This window comes from Eupeodes corollae, chromosome 1, assembly GCF_945859685.1.
Source record: "Eupeodes corollae chromosome 1, idEupCoro1.1, whole genome shotgun sequence".
Taxonomy (NCBI): Eukaryota; Metazoa; Arthropoda; class Insecta; order Diptera; family Syrphidae; genus Eupeodes; species Eupeodes corollae.
This window is the reverse complement of record NC_079147.1, coordinates 56,377,889-56,398,666: the sequence shown is the minus strand read 5'-3', so window position 1 is coordinate 56,398,666 and position 20,778 is coordinate 56,377,889. Positions and strand designations below refer to the sequence as shown.

General features: G+C 33.4%; 2 protein-coding genes across 2 annotated transcripts; both read left to right on the top strand.

The window, feature by feature from the left end:
• Positions 1–976: 976 nt before the first annotated feature.
• Positions 977–12,384, top strand: LOC129940875 (uncharacterized). Its single transcript, XM_056049397.1, has 11 exons — positions 977–1,277; positions 1,390–1,701; positions 1,785–2,367; positions 2,428–3,474; positions 3,537–4,179; positions 4,245–4,379; positions 4,451–4,535; positions 4,590–4,779; positions 11,818–11,968; positions 12,033–12,165; positions 12,230–12,384. The coding sequence occupies exons 1-11, from the start codon at positions 1,220–1,222 to the stop codon at positions 12,322–12,324; spliced, it is 3,432 nt and encodes a 1,143-aa protein (XP_055905372.1). The 5' UTR covers positions 977–1,219; the 3' UTR covers positions 12,325–12,384.
• Positions 12,385–12,681: 297 nt separating this feature from the next.
• Positions 12,682–19,836, top strand: LOC129942017 (uncharacterized). The gene is made up of 5 exons (XM_056050808.1): positions 12,682–13,080; positions 13,159–13,381; positions 18,724–18,884; positions 18,950–19,153; positions 19,219–19,836. Exons 1-5 carry the CDS (start codon positions 12,760–12,762, stop codon positions 19,426–19,428), a joined length of 1,119 nt encoding a protein of 372 aa, XP_055906783.1. The 5' UTR covers positions 12,682–12,759; the 3' UTR covers positions 19,429–19,836.
• Positions 19,837–20,778: the final 942 nt, after the last annotated feature.

Genomic DNA, 20,778 nt, shown 5'->3' with positions numbered 1-20,778 from the left:
GCCCTACTTTCTGAGTTCATGGAAACGCTGATTAATTATCAGGTTTTAAGAAACATAAGGTTTTGAGGAATGAAAGCATACGGGCTTTTGATATTGACGAATCTCTTATTCGTAGAATTTGAAATTTTCTTTAAATAAGAAGTTGCTTTGGACGGATTAAAGTCTAAACCCCATAATACAACCGCTGGTGTGTCCCAGGGCTCCGTTTTGTCCCCGATCCTCCCCTTAAATTATTAAACCATAATACTCGCGCTTCTAGGAACGCCCATCAGTTATTAACCCTTGAGTCCAACTGCGGCCGTACTATGAAGTACAGGGATTCAGTTTTGGGCCGTACTACGCGAATGTGGAATACCTTACCACGCTCCATCTTTCCCTGTCATAGCAATGTTCAAGAACTCAAAATTTATGTACATCGAAATCACATAGCCAACTTTCCCTGCTCACACTGTGTCTTTGGCATATTAAAGGTATACAAAACCATTTTAATGTTCGTTAATTATAAATTTTCACTTTGTTTTTAAATTGCTATCGTAAGAAAATGACCCACTCAATGTTTTGAGATTAGTTTTTGCATCTTTCTGCATTATTATTTGTATAGCGAAATTTATGAGAAGTCGCTATCCCTGCTAGTTCTTTAGATATGGGCAACCGGATATACGAACTTACATACTCACGAATGCACAGACATCTCTCTAAAAATCTTTTATTTAGATTTAAGATACCATGAAATGTCGAAAAATGTAAAAAAATACACTATAAGCCAAATAATTCTAACAAAACACCCTGTTCGAGCGTGAATCATGTTTTATATTGTTAAAAATAAACTCACTTGTTCATCATAAAACTCTGAGTCAAATCTTAACAGCCTTTAACATAAACTTCTTTTTCAACTCAAGAAAGCAGGTAAACCTTAACAAACCAAGCTTGAAAACAGAAACTGAGCGAAGGTCTATCGTCTTGCCTTCCATTAGCCACAATTCAGTTGCTATTGAGTTCCCCATACACTACGACCTACTCGCTTCAAACGAGGTTTAACACAAAATAAAGTTAAAAAAATGTGAAAGCAAAACCAAACCTGAATAACATTAAAAGAATAGAAAAGAAAAACAAAAACAAAAATTTCGTATCTGTGAAATACCTAAAGTAAAAGATACAAAGTAAAAGTGAAATTATAATTCAAAAAGCGTCAGCACGCCAACGCAACGGTTCCAGTATCATGTTGCTCAATGTTGTGAATTTTGTTGTTGTCTTTGTGATAGTTTCTTACCAAACAGGTAAGCCATGGTTATGGTGATTTGTATCTTCCAGAAAGAACTCAACTTAACCAATGACTCAATCTTTGAAAACAGTTAATTATCTAAACTCTTTCATTTAATCGACCGATAGTTGCAGTGAAAAGTGATCATTTGATCGTGTATTTATCACAACACGGCCTTCATGGTGAAATAACTTTTAAGCAAGGTTCAAAAACTTCCGTCGAAATCAGATCGAAACTCGAGACAACCTTGCAATTTCCCGACCAAGCCTGGAGCTGGGGTATCCATGAGTTTCCAGTCGATTATACTGAAACAAATGCAAACGCCCGATGTGATTTGCATAAATTGGGCAAACAGCTGATTAGCTTCGATGATGATCTAGGCTTTCTGACTCTGCCGGGCAATGAGACGTCGATGTGGACAAAAGAAATACAGCTGACCGGTTTGTTGTTGTTTGCAAAACTACGCCAAACTCAAGGCCGTAGCCAATATAATGAGTTGAGTTTTATTCGAATTATTTTGCAGGTGAAAATGGAATCTGGGGAAAATCTCTTGTACTGACAGATGGCAGCACTAGGGTCTGCGGGAGTGTGACAACTGTTGATGCCAATGTTGAACATATGGCTGAAGCCCAATTTACTACTCCCATATCGGGTTCGGTGTACTTCCGTTGGCTGGCGGGAAATAAAGGAAGTGGTGACACTTTGATTTATTCTGACTTATTCCACATTCGTTCGCAACCAGTGCCGCATAATGATGAACCAGCAACCAAGCACCACTGGAAAATCTATGTGACTGACATTCTGGCCAATGACCATCACAGAAATGAAGACAACTGCAATTTTCTACAGTTGGTCTTCGATCCACAGGGTAATGGAGAAGGCAAAGGTATAGGAGACCTTGACAACCGTTTGGGAAAAATCAAAGTGGCAAAGAACGCTTTGGAGCTGTCTCAACGTTCGATTTATAAGGACAATAAACTGGAACTTCTGCCATCAGATCTTACAATCCCCCACAGGACGTTGTACTTAGTACTCTTCGATCATTTGCACACAAACGAGTTCCTGGCCTGCACTAAGATTAGAAATGTGAAGCCTCTTCTTTACAAGTGAGTTTAGTTTTTGGCAAAGCCTCGATGAATTCCAAGCTAAATTTATTTATGTTCTAGAACCTTCTTCAATTCTGGTGGAATTAAGGGTGAAATATCATTTAGTGAGCGATCAAGGTTCGATCCGACATTTTTGAATTTTACTCTGTCCTCAACTGGACGAGACACTGATCGTGTAAGCAAGAAGTTTGCTGAAGATGTTTCCGGCTTTCGCATCCACAGTCTTCCACCAGACCCTATAAGAAAGGGGAAGCCTGATTACTGTATATCAACCGATGAGATATTCAACCCACATGAGATTGATATGAAGGCAGCACCACCACCGGGTTTCGGAACTCAAGAACAGTACGCTATTGGGGATTTGAGTGGGAAGCTGCAGAGTCGCAACAAAGATTATTACCACAACTACAAACTTCCCGGGGCCAGTTCTGAACTGAGTGGAATATATTGGGATATATTTCTACCCTTACAGGGCATCAATAGTATCGTTCATCGAGGAATGGTAATTTACACTTTTGACCGATCAAACCCCGAGAATATCAAGGAAGAACCCTGGGGTTGTTCGACCATAGCCCAATACCAGAAGAATGGCATCTATCAGAAGCCAATATCGACCGCACAAGTTCTATTTCGTTATCCGATTGTGGGAAGGGTTCTCTTCCGTCAGCCAGCTGAGGAGCCATGGATGGATACAACAGTGATTTTTGAATATCTCATCCATGCTGATGGATCAACGCAGAACAATACATTCGGCCATAGGTGGGCTGTCCACGCAAGTCCTCCGGGAAAAGACTTTTACGACTGGCAAAACCGTTGCACCAGTGCTGGTAATGTTTACAATCCTTACAGGGTCGACTGGGGTGAGAAGAGAGCCGATGATTTCTGTCGACCCCATCTGATGCCGATGTGTAAGGTTGGAGCCTTAGATACTCGTCTGGGGAGTCTTGCAATAGCCGGAAGGAAGTCCGAAGCCACAAAGATAAGTCGCAAGATATTCACGGACTCTAATCTGCCACTTTCGGGAAAGCAGAGTATAATGGGAAAGTCTTTGGTGATCTACGACGACAACGGTCCAAAAGCTCGAGGAGAACGATTAGCTTGTTCTGTGTAAGTTCTTTGAAATATAATCTCTTTTAAACTTAATAAAAACAAAAATCCTCTTTCTCTAGAATCATTGGACATTTTAAAAGAAAAGTCGTGGCAAAAGATTGGTATCCCAATGGATACGATCTCTCTCTGAAGGGAGAACTTGAAATTACCCAACAATCCGAGTATGACATGAGTAACATCGAAGTCGATTTGAGAGGTTTGAACGCAGCCAGTGGCTATCACATCCATGAGGCCCCGGTTGAAGAGAATTTAGCCTTCCCCTGTGAGGCTACATCGTTGTACGATCATTGGAATCCATTTGGAATAAATCCAAAACTATCGCCTCCACCAACCCTGGGATCTACGGATCAATATGAGATGGGTGATTTGAGTGGAAAGTTCGGCACCCTGGATGGTTTGAGGCACTACGAAGGGGCCCATAACGACTCGAATCTTCCACTATTCGGATACAACAGCATCCTTGGACGATCGATTGTGATTCACAAGAAGGAAAAGAATGCCAGATGGGCTTGTAGTACATTAGAGCGAGGCTATAGCCCATCGGAAGCGAGGGAGCTGCGTGCTATAGCTTCGTTCCATCACCCTTCCGGATATGCTTATGGATATATCAAAATGACCCAGTTGATTCATTATGACGGGAGTCAATCGGACACTGTGATTGAGGTTAAGTTGAGGCACCCGGGAAAGAATGACCGTAATGTGGTATGTATAAAAGTCGTTTTGATTAACAATTCTAAGTGATTTACTAATGGAATTTAATGTTTCAGACCCAAAACCACAAGTGGCAGATATTTGTCAATTCAGTTGGTGTGGATGCTGCAGTTAAGCCAACCGCCACAAGGTGTGTAGCTGGAGGTTATGTCTGGAACCCGTACTTTACCCAACTTGCTGATCCCTTAAATGTAAGTATAGAGATGGAAATCAAATTAGATGAGAAAAATTGTAAAATTGTTTCAAATTGAATGATTGACAGACAGAGCTTTATGACCAAGAATGTGGATCAGACAACCCTCTACGATGTTATGTTGGAGATGTTTCGTCTAGATTGGGACCAATAAGTAAAAGATTTGAATTAAATAATTTTGCAAAATTGGGATAACTTTTTGTTGTAGACATTGGTGAAAAACGTATGGTTTTTACGGATCCTAATTTCCCTCTGGAAAAACCTGTTGGAGCAATTGGAAGATCCATTGTTATTTTTGCCCAGGATTGGTCGAATGAGCGATTCGCATGTGCAAATATTGAACCCGATCATAATATTGTGAAGTTTGTGAATATCCAGAAACCACCTCGCTTTGTTGTGTAAGTGCGATTGATATTTTTGTTTTTACGTTTATTATATAGCAAGATTTTAAAACATACCTTAAATTTTGACTTCATTCATAAAATTAAGATAACAAGTTTTATAGAAAAATTAATTAAAAACTTTTGGCTTCCCAGTATAGCAAACCCATCAACTTTGGATGTACCAAGCCTGTTCACTTAATCCATATTTATAAAAGAACTAGGCTTAAACCATTTACCAGTCATAAACAGTAGGTACCTACTCTGGTTTCACCTCTACTTCAAAGAAATTATTTTATAAACCTGAAAACGCAAATTGGTCTATCTATAAGATAGAATTTATGTGGATAATCTTAGTGTTTAATGGATAGATTGATAGATACAGATTTTATTGAATTAAAGTAAAATTTACATTATGTTAAAGTAAAATTTACATTTGTTATGATTTAATCTGCAGTTCTGTACAAGGAGTTAGACATCAGCAATATATTCAGCTCTACATTTTCCATCAACCTTTAAAATTACTTCATACAAGATGTTTTTAGAGGTTGTTAAATTCTCGATGGGTTAATCAAAATTAATTTGACATTCCTCAGCAAAATCTTGCCACTCTCGATACCAACTGTTTTGTTCTTTTATGGCTTTTACGACCACTTTTTTCATGACCCGTGAAGGATTCATTTTAAAAACGTTAAGCAAGAAGTCCGCTTGCAACTTCAATGTTTTTATAAACAAAGAAGAGGCTCGTTTCCAGCATTATTTCTTAGTTTGGTGTATTTTTTTTCGTCAAATGAATTATTCTTTTTATTAAGTGCGTTAGGAGTTTTTCAACTGAATTGTGCTTTTTACATCCCCATACCTGCGATCCATATAAAAGTATGCTCTCAGCTACTGCTTCAGATACTTTAAACTTGTTACCATGTGCTATACACTTATTCATGAAGCATTGTTTCCAGGTCATATTAATTTTTCGCCTTAATCAATTTCTCATTTAAGTGTTTATCCATATTTTAATTATTTGTAACAGCAATGCCAAGGTATTCATATTCTCGCACACATTCAATATTTTCGTGATTATAGCTCCATTTTTCATTTGATGGATCAATAACCATAACCTTTGACTTATCTATACTATTTACTATTAAATTCCATAGCTGACACTACTGGTGAACCCTGTTAATCATGAGCTGCAGGGTTTCCGGTGATGTGCAAACATGACTTTATCATCAATGAATAATGCAAACAAGGTACGGCTTAATGCACAACCTTGTCTCACTCCGATGAGGTTTGAAACGAGTCTGAGAGTTCTTCACCTGTCAATACAGCCGCCCTTGTTCGTCTCTATAGGTGCTCAAGAACGCGACCAAACTTGAATGATATCCCAAGACAATACAGTTTATAGTATAGTGCACCTCTATCGATTGTATCAAAAGCTGCTATAAAATCGAAACAAAAAAATACATACAGCTTTTTCCTTTGTTTCAAGAAATTCTTTACCACGCTCCTGAATATAAAAACCATTTTCTATTGCTGAATATCCTGGTATAAATCCAGCTTGTAACTCCCTCAGCAAGTTTCCGGTCTCAATCCAACTAACAAGACTTTTTTTCGGCGTTATTATACGATTTTAAAGATCCTTAAAATGGTAAAGCATGATGCTAATCGCACTGCTGGCTTCAATGGATGGACATGAATGATTCAAACTTTACAAATGCTATCCTCGAAAACGCTGATAAAAGAATTCCCGTTGATAAAAGATCAAAGTCTCGCCATTTCTTCCAACGTCAGACATAAAATATATATGCAGTTCTTGTTTAGTTTCTGTTTTAAGTTCAATAATTTTCCGGTAAGTGGGAAAATAGATACAACGATTCCGCTGTTAAAACCTATGCCTCAATGTCAAGGCAAAGCATTTAACACCGTTTTGCACAAGGCTTTTTTACATAAGCTTTTAACTTTCAGTTTCCCAATCTATCTCATTGAGATTGTACAATCATTTTTAATTAAACAATTCTTATTCTGAGGCCTTTCATGTTAGTATAGATTTACCTCAATGCTCTTTATTTGGTCCTATCTTATACATATGTAATACTTTCACTTAGGATTTCCCCAAATGTGAAAAAGCAATTTTCGCCGATCTTTTCTTTATATTCATTTGGCTTCTTTATAGAAACTAACTTGCAATCACATTAAATGAAGTACAAAGCTAGTGTAATGCATGGAAAATTAACACAAATGTTTTAAAAAACAGATTTTGTATTTTTCATTCGAAAAAGGAAAAAAGCCTGTTTTTTGCCAACTAACAGCATAGTTATTTGCAGTACCAATACAGGTAGAAAATCTAGTGGAAATTATCTTGGGATATACCTCGATAAAACCCATACTTTTGGCTTACATGTACAAGAAATAGTGAAGAAAGATGGTATCACAATAAAAGTTTTATACCCTTTCATAAACCGTAAATCTAAATTGAGCATGAAAAATAAGTTGTTGATATACAAATTTGTATTTCAAGCAATAATATTTAACGGTTCTTCTGCATGGGGAACAAGTTCTATAGGTAACGTTTTAATAATTCTTGAAATTGATGTTTAATCTTCCGAGTTCCGAGGCATTTTTCAACAGAAAAACTGAGTATATTGCAAAGCTTGTTTTGATTTAAAGCTTTTCTGGTTATTTTTAGTGTAAACTTTTTCGATGAAGATTTTTAGTAGCTTTACCTTCACTGTATTTTGTTCTAGATTTTCATGTGTTTAAAGTATTGTTATTCTTATTGTCAGCAGTAAGGAAGTTATATACCACCACTCTGTACCTATATGGTCAATTTAATATGTGTTCTGCTAAAAAAAATATCTGCTAAGAAACTTTATGATGAAAAACTTTATATGATTTTAGGCATGAATGTTTTATAAGTCATATATGTAAGTAGAATCTCAGGGCTCAAAAATCCAAAAATTAAACTTTTTATGGAAAGACACAGTAATATTCATTTAACAGAAAATTCACATTTGTATAGCGATTAATAGTTACTATTACTTTTTGAGACATATTAATATATTTTACATTCCATGAATTCATACAAATACATATGTTTTTAGAAAACTTAATTTCTGCGGAGAAATAGTATTTGTATTGCTTAAAAGTTTGTAGGTTGTTGGGTTAAAAAAGTTGTTAGTTGAATTATTCTTAAAAATTTTAAATTTACCAACAATGTTTTTCATACAAAGAAATAGTTGAGGTTGAAAATCTAGTTAAATAGATTTTTAGTCGAAAACAAATTTTTGCCAATTAGCATTTCTTAAATTTTTACAAATTTTATGAATGAAATTAATTTTTACCAAATTTGCGTACTATTTTTTGTAGATTTTATTTTTTTTAATAAAAAAACGGACTGTTGGATTTTTATAAAAAAAAACTATTGAATATCGAAAACATTACTTTTCTGTGAAGTAAAAAAGTTTTAAGACATTATTTTTAATTTTTGAAAAGCTATTTGAACAGAAAGTAAATTTTGACCAAGTGTTAGTATTGTTTTTTTTTTTTGCAAGGTTTTTATTTTTTTTACAAAAACTGTCAATTAGATTTTTCTCAAAATTTTATTTTTTAGATAATAAGAGATAAAAGTAGTGTAAAGCCAATATCTCAAGGTTTCGAAAAGATATTTGAGCTGAAAACCAATTTTTACCAACTTTTATTAATTTTTTTGTTTAGGTTTTTATTTTTTTGTAAAAAAACTACCATTTCGATTTTTCCGAATGTTGAAAAAAATATTTCTTAAAAGATAAAATTAGTTAGAAGCCATAATCTCAAAGTTTTGAAAAGATATTTAAGTCGAAAATCAATTTTTACCAACTTTTGTTTAGTTTTCTTTTAAGTTTTTATTTTTTGTAAAAAACTGTACATTCGATTTTTCCAAAAATTTGACTCAATGTTGACAATTTTTTTTTAAAGAAAAAAGTAGTTTGAAGTTAATATCTTAAAGTTTTGAAAAGATATTTGAGTCGAAATTAAATTTTTACCAACTTTGAGTAATGTTTTTTAAGATTTTTATTATTTATAAAAAAACTGTCAATTTAATTTTTTTTCAAAATGTTACCAGATGTTAAAAACCTTATTTTACGTTGTAAACAATTGTTTTGGAGATAAAATCATTTTTCATTCGTTAAATTTTTGAGGGGAGTATTTTATTTTCAGTTTTTTTGATTATTAAAAGAATGTTAATTGGATTTATTCCAAAAATATATTGGTGTGGTATCACGTTACAATCTATAATATAAAATTTAATTCAAGTCTCTAGCCTAATTGGTTCGTGAGATATTTGGGTTTAAATTACATCCAGATGGACTTTTAATAAAATTTTGTTGGGTTTTTTTACCACAGCAATTTTAAAAAAGAGGCTGAGATGCGACCAGCACTGAAAACTTAATATCACGTCTGTCGATTTGTCTTGCTTAAAAAGTTTGTAGGTTATCGAGTTTTGTTGAAAAAGTTATCAGTTAAATTAATCTTAAAGAATTGTATATGTTTGCATGTGATGATATAGTTTAAATTCAAAATCAGTTTTTGTTCACTTGATTTTTAGTCGAAATTCAATTTTTACCAACTTTGGTAACATGCTTTACATTTTTTTTTATATACACAAATACAAATTGGACGAATAAAATTAATTTGAAGTCAATATCTATATTTCTCGTCGCATAGCCACCACCACCAAGTCCTTGTCTTTGATTTTGATTCTATGGAACTTGAAAATTAAAAATTAAATTTAAATAGGACTGATTACAATAACTTCCTATGGGATCAGATATTTTGTTTATAAAATTGTTTTACCAATATTTGTAAAAAAAGATAATAGTTACCGTATACAGTTTATAATTCTAGATAGAATAAAATGAATACAATTTTTATTTGATATTTTAAGCGTTCTAAAAGATACAAATTTTCAAATGGAACTTTTTATATGTAGTTCTTAAATGACAGTTTTTTTTTTAATACTATTTACATTTGTAAAGTCTGAATTTATAGCAAAGAAAATTATATATTCAACAAAAATGCACAATATGATAGAGATCAACACGTGTGATCTCTAAAAAATATAAAAAGATTCTAAATCCTCGAGATTCTCTTCATATGATTTTAAAAACATTCCCGACTAAACTCATAATAAAGTTTTAAGCAGGTTCGCGTAGAGCTTTTTTAATGGAAGTGATTGTAATGGGTCCGATTTATAAATAAATTGGGTGGCGCAACAGTCCGTATTGAACTAGGGCCTAGTGACTTACAACTGTCAACCATTCCTGTGTGTGTGTACTGTTGTCAGGAATGGAAGGGACCTACAATTTTCGGCCGAATCCGAACGGCTAATTTGAGAAAGCACTTTTTCATGACAAGAATTACTGTTGAAGGATTTGTCAATTCCTCGCAAGAGGCAGTACCGCGCAAATTAATTTTTTTAAATAAAGGTCGCACAGGCAGGTATTGAAAACAAGACCCCTTGCATGACATTCCAACGCACGCATGGGTACTACAATGGGTCCGATTTGCCGAATTGAAAATTTGACGTTTCAAGGTCCCTAGAGTCGAAATAAAAGATTTTTAGAAAGATGTATAGTGCGTGTGTACGGAAGTTCGTACGTCCGAACTTTCGCGACGTTTTTTTCGTCGTCCATAGCTCAAGAACCAGAAGAGATATCGGCTTCAAATGAATTTTGTTATATAGACAATATTACAGAAAAATGCAGAAATGCCTCTCAAGAACATTACGTGAGAGGTATTTTTTACCATAGCAGTTTAAAAAAAGGTGAAAATTATGGTTAAACGAATTATGAAGTATATTTTAAGTCGATATCTTTAGTGGTTCTTGATATATGAACAAAGAAAAAAGATTCCCAAACGTTCGAACATACTCTTTTATATAGATTCAAGGGATCTTGAAACGTCGAAATTTCAAAATTTTCAATTCTTCAAAAAGTAAGTTATTGTAAATGGTCCGATTTGCCAAATTGAAAATTTTGACATTTCTCGACGTTACAAGGTCCCTAGAGTCGAAATAAAAGATTTTAAGAAAGATTACTCAAAAAAAAAACATTACTCAAAGTTCGTAAAATTTGAATATCGATTCAAATATCTTTTCATAACTTTGAGATATTGGCTTTAATTTACTTTTATCTTTCAAAAAATATTTTTATCAACATTGAAAATAATCGAATTGAAAGTTTTTTTACAAAAAATTAAAAACGGAAAAAAAATTAACAAAAGTTGGTAAAAAATGATTTTCGCCTCAAATATCTTTTCAAAAATTTGAGATAATAGCTTCTAACTAATTTTTACATATAAGAAATATTGTTTTCAACATTTGGATACATTTTGAGAAAAATCGAATTGACAGTTTTTTTACAAAAAATAAAACTAAAAAAAAACAATACGAAAACTTGATAAAAATTTACTTTCGACTCAAATAGCTTTTCAAAAACTAAAAATATTGTTTTCGATATTCTACAAAAAATAGTACACGCAATAGACAAACATTTAAGCAAGACAAATTGACAGACGGGATGGGAAGTTATCAGTGTGGGTCGCATCCCAGCCCCTTTTTTTTAGTAAAAAATAAGACTTTACAAAATTAACTTAACAAATTGATAAAAATTCATGTTCGATTCTCCATAGTTGATTAGGGTAATGTCTTCAAAATTATTTCACTCTACGAAATACTTTGTTATTAATGTAAGATAATGTTCTTCGAAAAATCCAGTAATTACCTTTTTAAAAATATTTCTACAGACTTGAATAATGGAATTTAAGAATAAAAGCCCATATTTTCTACTCTTTATTTTATTAAAGCGCAAATTAAAGTGTTTATACCATATTTTATGGTTTAGCTTAAATCAACAACAATTATATAAGTTATAATATTTCGACAACAATTTTAATTTCTCAAAACAAGTTTAATAGTTGTATACTATGAAAAATAAATTCAAGTCGATTTTAATTGTAAGAGTCAATTTTCGATTTCATTTTCATCAAATCTAATCTTTTTAAAAATATTATTATTTTTAGTGCCCAGTTCCTCGAAGACCTGCGAGAAGTAATGGGCATTCCTGAATGGATGTTAAATGTCGATGCTAGAAGAACAAAAGAACTACACGGTGGAGCTTGTATCCAACTTGTCATTCACTTTAAAGGACCTTTAGCACATCAATTAGAACTAGTTAAATATAAAAATAGTAATTAGCTAAAGATTTGACTTAAGTTTCTTTTTTACTTTTGTATAGGATATGTCACGTTTAATAGCAGCTGGAAGATTAGATGCTCCAACCCTTTACATTGCAGGATATGTTAATCAAAAAAGAAAGGCAACTCTATCATATCGAAGTTGTGGTGTTCGAGATACAAATCCGAATAGAAGTGAGAATTCGATTAAATACACAACAACTGTTTTGAAACAATGTTTTTCTTTTTTAATTTTCAGAATCATCAACATTCAGAGGGAATGGAAGTTCAAAACCAAAGACTTTTCTACTGTTATATATTTTTACTTTATCTATATTCCATTTCATTAATTAAAAGTTTTTAATAAACCAAGTTTTTTGTTAGAAAAATAAAACAAAAAATAAAAAAGAAACAATAAAATCATTTTATTTTGTTTTTACGGAATTTTCCTCCCTGCTGAACACACTGTCTGCCTTCGGGACGAATTTAGTTCAATTTTAGAACAAGGCAACAGGTGGATTCTCCTCCAAGTGACAGATTCTTCATAAACCGGCAACATTTTCCGCATCTAAAAACCAAAACAAAATGTAAATATAAACACACAAAAATCATCCACCCCAAAAAATGACAGATGTGTCATATTTTTTTCATTCACATTCCCCAATGCGCATGTCCTAAAAGTCTTTAAAAATATCGATCTCCTGCCATCGTCGTCGTTCTGAATATTCCACTTCTTCAGATAGTTTTTCTTTAGAATTGCTCACAAGACAGTTCGTTGTTTTAAGAAAAATGGAGTGGATAAGCTTTTTAAGTGTATTTTTGGGGATTATTAGTCTCTCTAGCTGTAGCCTAAGTGGTCCCTATCTTATGTGGGGTCATGAGAAGCTGAACGACTTAAAATTACCAGCTCTAGTTGAGGCAGATGAACAAAGCCTTTCGACACTTTTCACCGAAGCCAAAGCTGTCGTGGTTTTCATTCGAAACAATACAAATCGCTTGGACGGCGAAAACTATCCAAAGTTTCGACAATTAGTAAACGAAAATGCTTGGACTTATTTGCCCCAACATACTCTGGCTGTGGAACCCTTTAACTACAATACAAATGTTGAGGTAAGACTTTTTCTTTAAAAAGTGATAGAAAAATATTGATTAATAATAAATTCGTCACTTGCTGCAATACAAAAAAAGGTGATAAATCTTGTGGGACAAACTTCTCAGCAAGATACAGAAATTGTAGCCCTTTTCAAGGACTCAGTGACTATCTATGGCGAGGGTGAGGTTTTGGGAATATTGGCCTATCGTGAGGAAGAAGTTCACTATATGTACAAGCGAGAAGCCAATGAGGAGACTACAACTCAAATAGCCCCAACTGAAGAACCAACTGAGACCAATTTTATTTATCAAGCACCAGGTTAGTTTTTGTTTGTTATAATTTTATATTAAATTTAATTTGTTCACTCAATATTTACATCAATGAGAAAATTATTAGCACTTTGAAATTTCCATTTATTGCTTGCATAACCATAAATTTGCCTTAAAAAGTGCGTGCATCTATAATTAAAACACAAAATATAAGGAAAAATATATTTATATGAAAATATACATAAACTGAAAAGTTGTCTTCCGTCTTACAGTTCATGTTATTTTCTTTCTTAGTTTTTATTTTGTTTACAAAACCTAAAAGATTTTATATCTATTAAATTGAATATATTGCTATTTAAATTATTTTTGTTGTTTTAATTTTTTGAAAAAAAAAAGATATTAAAATGAATCCAGAAGGCGAAGAGAAATAAATCAATTGAATCTTTAATCCAATATATTCCATAAAAGATATTGGATAAAAATGCCTTTACTTTCATCAGTCGAGGAAAAAAAAACGCCAAAAACAACAATAATTGTATTTATAAAAACGAAAACAAAACTTTTCAAAATTATAGTCAAGGAAATAATGTTGATTTTACATTAATTATATTATCATAAAGAATGATAGTTAGTATTTAACAAGCAATAAAATGGAGATTTTATTTGGTTTAATTAGACAACAAAAGAATTTAGAGATTAATCAATTTAATTTAATTTTAAGTTAAAAACTGAATACAGATTGAAGTAACTCTGGAACCATATCAATAAATGCTTACTTAAATACGGTGTCGCTACAGTCCTGTGAAAACTAAGGCGTCACCCAACAAACTAGGTTTCCATGCGCTCTATCAGCTTCAGTCGTTGGAGTTTTATCCTTCTGAGTCTTCTGACTAAGTCTACGTCACGAGCCCGAACAGCTCTTAACATGAAATTTTCTCTCGAAACGACCCAAGGTGCTTTTATCCACTTTTGTCATAGTCAATGCTTCTGCACTGCCGTATAGAAGGATAGGAATTATGAGGGTCTTATATAAAGTCACTTTGGTACCTCAATAGAAGGCTTTGCTAGTGAACTGCATTCTTTGAGCAAAGAATTAGCGTTCAGCAAAAGTAATTCTTCGTTTGATCGCAGCGCTGGCTGGTGTTGTTTTCTGTGTTCGTAGCGGAGCCATTAGTCGTTTCGACCGATACTTCGGTATCTTAGGTCCTTTCTTGATAAAAGCATGTATACTTTGTTTTTCCCTCATTAACTGTTAAACCCATTTTTGCCGCCTCTGCTTCAATATTCACAAAAAAAGGGATGCCAAAACTAGAAATGGCTCTATACAGCTCGTCCCTTTAGATGCTGTCATATGCGGCCTTGAAATCGATGAAAAGATGGTGACTGTCGATTTGGTGTTCTTGGGGTTTTTCCAGGATCTGCCGTAATGTGAATATTTGATCAACTGTGGACTTTTCTGGCCTAAAACCACACTGGTAAGGAGTTATCAGATTGTTGACGATGGGCTTTAGACGTTCACATATTACGGCAGAGAAGATTTTATAGGCGATGTTAAGTAGACTGATTCCTCTATAGTTGGTGCAGTTTAGAGGGTCTCCTTTTTTCAGGATCGGGCAAACAATACTAAAGTTCCATTCATCGGGCATGCTTTCTTCCGACCATATCTTACAGATAAGTTGGCGCATGCTCCTTACCAACTTATCTCCAGCTGCTTTAAAGAGGTCGTAATTCAAGCCATCCGCTCCAGCGGTTTGTTAGACTTCAGCTTAGATATGGCAATCTTTTCGTCTTAGATATTAGGAGATTGGCTTTTTTCGTCTATGTTGAATGGATCATCCTGCCTGACAGCGGAATTCGGTTTGTTGTCCTTCCATATCCTTAGGATATCTTCTACTATGATGTTTCGACTTTATTCTTTGCAACTTTCGGTTCTAGGTTTATTTACTTGTGAATTTAGTTTCACCTGCTCATAAAACTTTCGAACTTTATTACTGCTTTTGAACCTCTTAACATCTTCGAACGCACACTTTTCATGCTCTCTATTTTTCTTTCTAAAAAGTCATTGTGCCTCTCTCCTCTTCTGCTTCAATTAATGTAGTACATTGATTCTACGCCGTTTATATATGCAATCCATGCACCGTTACAGTTCCATCAGCCTTATTTTCACATAAGAAAGGTCCAATCAAGCTTAACCCACAAAGGACACATTAAAAATTAAAAGGCTTTTCAACAATTATTTTCGCATTTTCCGATTTCCAAATACGATAATTATGCTTGTTAACGAAGCATCCAAGGTTAAAATGAGCCTTATCACTGAAGATATTTTTCGACGAGCATCTGAATCATTTTGATGCATTTCCAGAGCCCATTCAGAGAAGTACGACATTCCTGGTGATCGACTAGCTTGAGTTCTTATGTTAACTGAACTTTAACTCATTCCAAATATCGTCGAGGAACCGACAAACCTGAGGTTTGTTAGTTAAGGTGATATGGTGCACACTGCTGCAATTGTTTCCAAAGGTTAAATCTTCTACTAGCTGCTTCACGGCAACGCGTACTTACACTTTTTTTTAACTATGACTGCAACTTTTCCCATTTTTGCACTGAATTTTAAAAAATTTAATTCGTTGTTAAAACCTGCATTTTGTGCCATTTTTAGTAATTATGTAGTTTTTACATGTTAAATGTTAAAAGATTTAAAGATTTATTTAAATTTTAATCCTCTTGACGAAAAACCCTTACTTATTTAAAACAAAAAAAAACGTCATTAATAAAGTAAGCATTTATAAAAAATCTGATTTGGTGAAATTCTAAAAAATGTTCTTCCGATTTTTTTCATTTTCTTGTCATAAAAACATCTTTTCTATAGTTTTCCTAAATTACCTAAATTATAACTCATTTTTTTATACTATGTCTAGAATAAAAAGTAAAACTTGAATGTTAAATTTTCGTAGGTACCTATTTCAATTCAGAATTTGTGTTTGTTTTTTGAACATTAAATGGCTATAAAATGTTTACTGTTTATTCAGGGTATGGATTTATTTATATCGTTGTTATTCAATTAAAAAGAAACTCTTTTGGTCCATATTCATTCCATCTATTATTATTTAAGTTTGCTATAGACATAGGAAATATAGATTTTAATGAAATTTGACTAAAGTTCTTTTAAGATTAAGTTTAGCTTTTTGATCGCTCATTAAATTATCACGGCACAGTTCAAGTATAAAATTCTAATTCTATGGTTAGGTTAGGTTAAAGTGGTTGTCAGTGATGGAGTGCGACACACCTTAGCCATTTTATTGGCCCATTATGATAAGGATAACACATGAATCTTGAGGCTTTCTTCTTAGCTCAATGAAATCATTTTGAGTCTCTTACGAAACTTGGGAGACTGATTATGTTCATATGATTGAGATTGTTTAGGTTGTTATAGAAGAATTTTTCTAGGTAATTCTTATGTTTCCTCCTCTTCCTCATCCATACAGCTTCTACAAAAGTCATATGAGAATACGTCTAGCCGCGTTGCGTACTTTTCTATTAGAAAGTGCCTGGTAATGACACCGTTTATCTAGCTTAGAGGAAGCAAGCACCTTGATATCTCTAAATATAGTTTAGGAAACGTAGTGATATTATTATACCTTCTTCATATCGTGTTGCATTGGCAATAGTTTACATGTAGCGATTGGTATGCAAGCATTAGTCAAACGTGGTAGAATCAATTGTACTGTACTATTTCCTGAAAAGTCTCTATGAATATTAAACTGTTGTGCCATCTTCATTAGAGATGGTCGACAGTATTGGACTGTAACAGAGTTTGCAGAGACAAAGTTCAGAGATTTGATAGCAACCTGACTATTTGAGAAAATACGGATCAGGTATTGATATCCCATTTTCTTTAAGCCAGGACAAGACTTTTGTATCACTTTTTTTTCGCCTGGAACAAACTAAAACTATTGGGAAGGAAGAATGAGGGACTTAATTTCAGTCGTTCAGAGTACACCAACACCATTATTTGTTTTTGATCCATCTGTATAAAAATGGATTGAATCATCTTCCAGGAATGCCTTACCCTCCCAGAAACATCTGGAAGGTATACTTAAGAATTACGGACTGCCCAATGTTGTTTTTAACCCACTGCGATGAAGCTTTGAGGAGAGTAGCAGAGCTTGTAGGTGTTTGTTTGCTAAGTATATGAAGAGGCGTTAGGTAGAGTAGGGTCTTAAGTGGCGCAGATGAGGTCGTGCGAAGCGATCCGCTAATACATAGGCAAGCTAGTTTGTCGGGCTTATGATTTTTTCTAAAGCAATCCAACATTCTTCTAAACCATACGTACATTAAAATCAGTTTGATTACCAAAAAGAAAAAAAACAATGTGTACTTCAAGGTTCTAAGCCCCTTTTAATGCGAATAGCTTGTTTGCAAGAGAAGAGAGCTACAGTATTTTGTTTACTCTTTCTTCTATATTACGTTTCCAATTTTTCGCATCCAGACCAGTTAGGATTTTAATCACCACCAGGTTTCAAAAGGAAGGGAATACCACCTTGCGGTCTACTTCCACTAACAAATCTTGTAGCAACTTGGCAACTCAGTTTTGAGTTATGTTAAGGAAAGCCTCCATATTGATGGAGGGAGAATTCGATGGTGCGTACTTATGTGTGAAACGCCTTATTTTCACGAACTTGCCTTTACAGTAGGAATTTGAGACACAGACTGAAATCTAGTTTCAATACTTGCCCTTAAATATCAATCAATTTTTCTAAGGTCCTAAGAGAAATGGTGATAGACTTATAGGTTGTGGATCAAGATCAAGCAAATCAACCACTTGCGGGAATTTTCCTGCTTTGGGTTTGAAAATAACTTTCACACAGCTGTTATAAATTGCCTCAAGGATTTAATGTCCCAGGCTTTTTGTAGCTCTTCTGGTATTATGCCACCGGATCCTACAGATTTAAATGGCTTGAAACTGTTGAGAGCCCATTACAGATTGTCCCTAAAACGGCTGGGGGTCTTCAGACCTTGTTGATATTACATTGGAACTTGAAAAAATTTGATGGTTAAAAGTTGCGGCTAGAGAGCTACCAGGAAATTAAGTATCCAATAGTAAGTTATATGTTACTTACTAATAAAATAATCAGATGTGCAGAAATGCAGTGTCTTGAATTTTTTTACAGTTATATGAATATATTTCTGCAGGAATACTGAATTTAGTACCGGTTTTCATCCGGTGTCTTCCAGGCATCTCAATGGACCTTTTTTACCAAAATATACGGTAAAAAGTAAAAGTTGTAGATTTCTAATTGTCTAGTTGTCGATTATAGAATATATTCAAAAAGTCGTTTGAGCAAAATATTGAAAATTCAAACATTTAACATAATTTTTTATCATTTTTAGGAAAAGCCATTTTGTATACAACAACTGCTCCCTTATTAAACATGGACATCAATGGTCAAATTCATTCACTTGCTTTGATGGAACATGACAAGGAAATCACTTTTGACGACCGAAATGATTGGAGCCGATTAAACATTGGATTCAAAGTGAACAATACTCGAGTAAGAACACTTTTATTTTCGTAACCATTTTTTCCCAAGTTTTTAACTTTTCTTGCCCATTTCAGCTCCGATTACGTTTCAATTTCACTCTTTCCTCTTACCATTATTGGTCTCTAACTGCTGTTGAAGTTGAATACAAGGATATTCGTAATAGTTTGCCATTGATTGGAGATGAACCCGTGGCACCACTAGAATTCTCATACCGGTGTTCCTCGAAACCTCTAATTTTCCGAAGTGAACAAGACAATTTAACAATATCCGATTATCAAGTAAGTTTCAGCGCTCTTCAAAATCTTTGAATCCAATAATGACAAATTTTAATATTCAATTTTAGATTCAACCTTGGTTAAACGGTCGTGATAAGTTTAGTGATGCATATCATTGCGTTGGATTTGTAACAGTACCTATTTTATCAGGATTATTTGTGAGTGCCATATTAATTGGTCTACTATTTCTTGGGATTCTGGCTATAATGGATATTAAAACACCAAATAAGTTTGAAACATCACGTAGTAAGCAATTGACATTTACAGTTCAAGAATAAAATTTAAAAGAAAATCTTAATAAACAAATAAAACTAAAATCAAATACCTATAAAGTTGTAGTTATGTATACTTGTAATATTATAATGTCATCCAAAATAATTACCTATAACATTTAAATTAAACAATTCTTAGGTTGTCTTTTGTTAAGTTATATGTATTTAAATGTTTCCTTTGCTTATACTGATAAAGAAAAGTTTATAACATTACTTAGCCGTATAAAGATTGAATGTTCATTACAATATCTAGGTAATATTTATGTATATCTCAAATTTATCCCATAAGTCAATGTAAATTCCCAAAACCATCTATCATATTGAAAAAAGAAATATTGTTGAAAAAACAAACGTTACAAAAGATTGATGTTAGTTACACATTTTTGATTTAAATAAATTTATTTGAACAATTTATTGATGTTTTCTTGTAAACTGATTTCTTACTGTATACCGTGCATTTATACACAAAAGAAGTGGTACTGCTCATATTTATCTCAAACATGATTTTAGTCAACTTTCACTTTCATAATTATTTTATTTTGATCAATAGTTTTGTTGTTTATTAAATAATTTTTGTAATAGTTTTTATCTTTCTATAATTCTCTTTCTTTCAATAAGTTTGTTATCCTGCAGGACAATCACACCATAACCAATAGACTAAAAGAATTGAATCTCAAAGCCTTTAAGACATTTTAAGTTTTTGTTGAAACACAATCTGGAGAAAAACCCAAGTTACTTTGAACTGATAATGGATTGAAATACTGCAGGAAAGATTTTCAAAAATGTATGTATGTATGTACTCGTACATACATTGTAAGAGCGGATTTCTTCATCAAAAGAATGAACCACGTTCACCGGAGCAGAATGGTACTGTAGTGAGGGCGAACCTGATATTTACTGAAGTGGCAACGTGTCTTATGAATGTAAGCGGACTTCCCGAGTTTTTGTTCCCAGAATTAGTTAAAATGTTCGCCTTCTTATGAAGCAGACATCTAATAAAAATTAATAAAGATGTTACACCAAAATAATTGTCGAATAGAAAGCAAACCAAATGTGGCCTTTCTCAAGAAGATTGATTCTAAAGTTTACAATTTAAAGAAGGTTGGTGCTCTAGAAAAATTCGAATGTAAATCTGAAAAAGGCATCAAAAATAGTTACGGCGAAGAGTCTAAAGCTAATAGAGTTGGGATACCAAGCAAGCGAAGTGTAATCAGAAGCAGAGATATCCGAATTGTTCATGAGAGCAAGCCCCACTAGGACTTTGGATGACCGACCACTTTGACGTAAGGTCATAAAATCAAAATGAGTGTTCAAGAACAAATACAGATCAGATGGAACGATTGGGAAGAGATAGGC

Coding starts and splice junctions, on each gene's coding strand:
- LOC129942017 (XM_056050808.1), top strand. CDS start 12,760: ATGGAGTGGATAAGCTTTTTAAGTGTATTTTTGGGGATTATTAGTCTC. Junction 13,081..13,158: donor ACTACAATACAAATGTTGAG/GTAAGACTTTTT, acceptor ATACAAAAAAAG/GTGATAAATCTTGTGGGACA. Junction 19,154..19,218: donor TAACAATATCCGATTATCAA/GTAAGTTTCAGC, acceptor ATTCAATTTTAG/ATTCAACCTTGGTTAAACGG.
- LOC129940875 (XM_056049397.1), top strand. CDS start 1,220: ATGTTGCTCAATGTTGTGAATTTTGTTGTTGTCTTTGTGATAGTTTCT. Junction 3,475..3,536: donor GAACGATTAGCTTGTTCTGT/GTAAGTTCTTTG, acceptor CTCTTTCTCTAG/AATCATTGGACATTTTAAAA. Junction 4,180..4,244: donor GAAAGAATGACCGTAATGTG/GTATGTATAAAA, acceptor TTAATGTTTCAG/ACCCAAAACCACAAGTGGCA.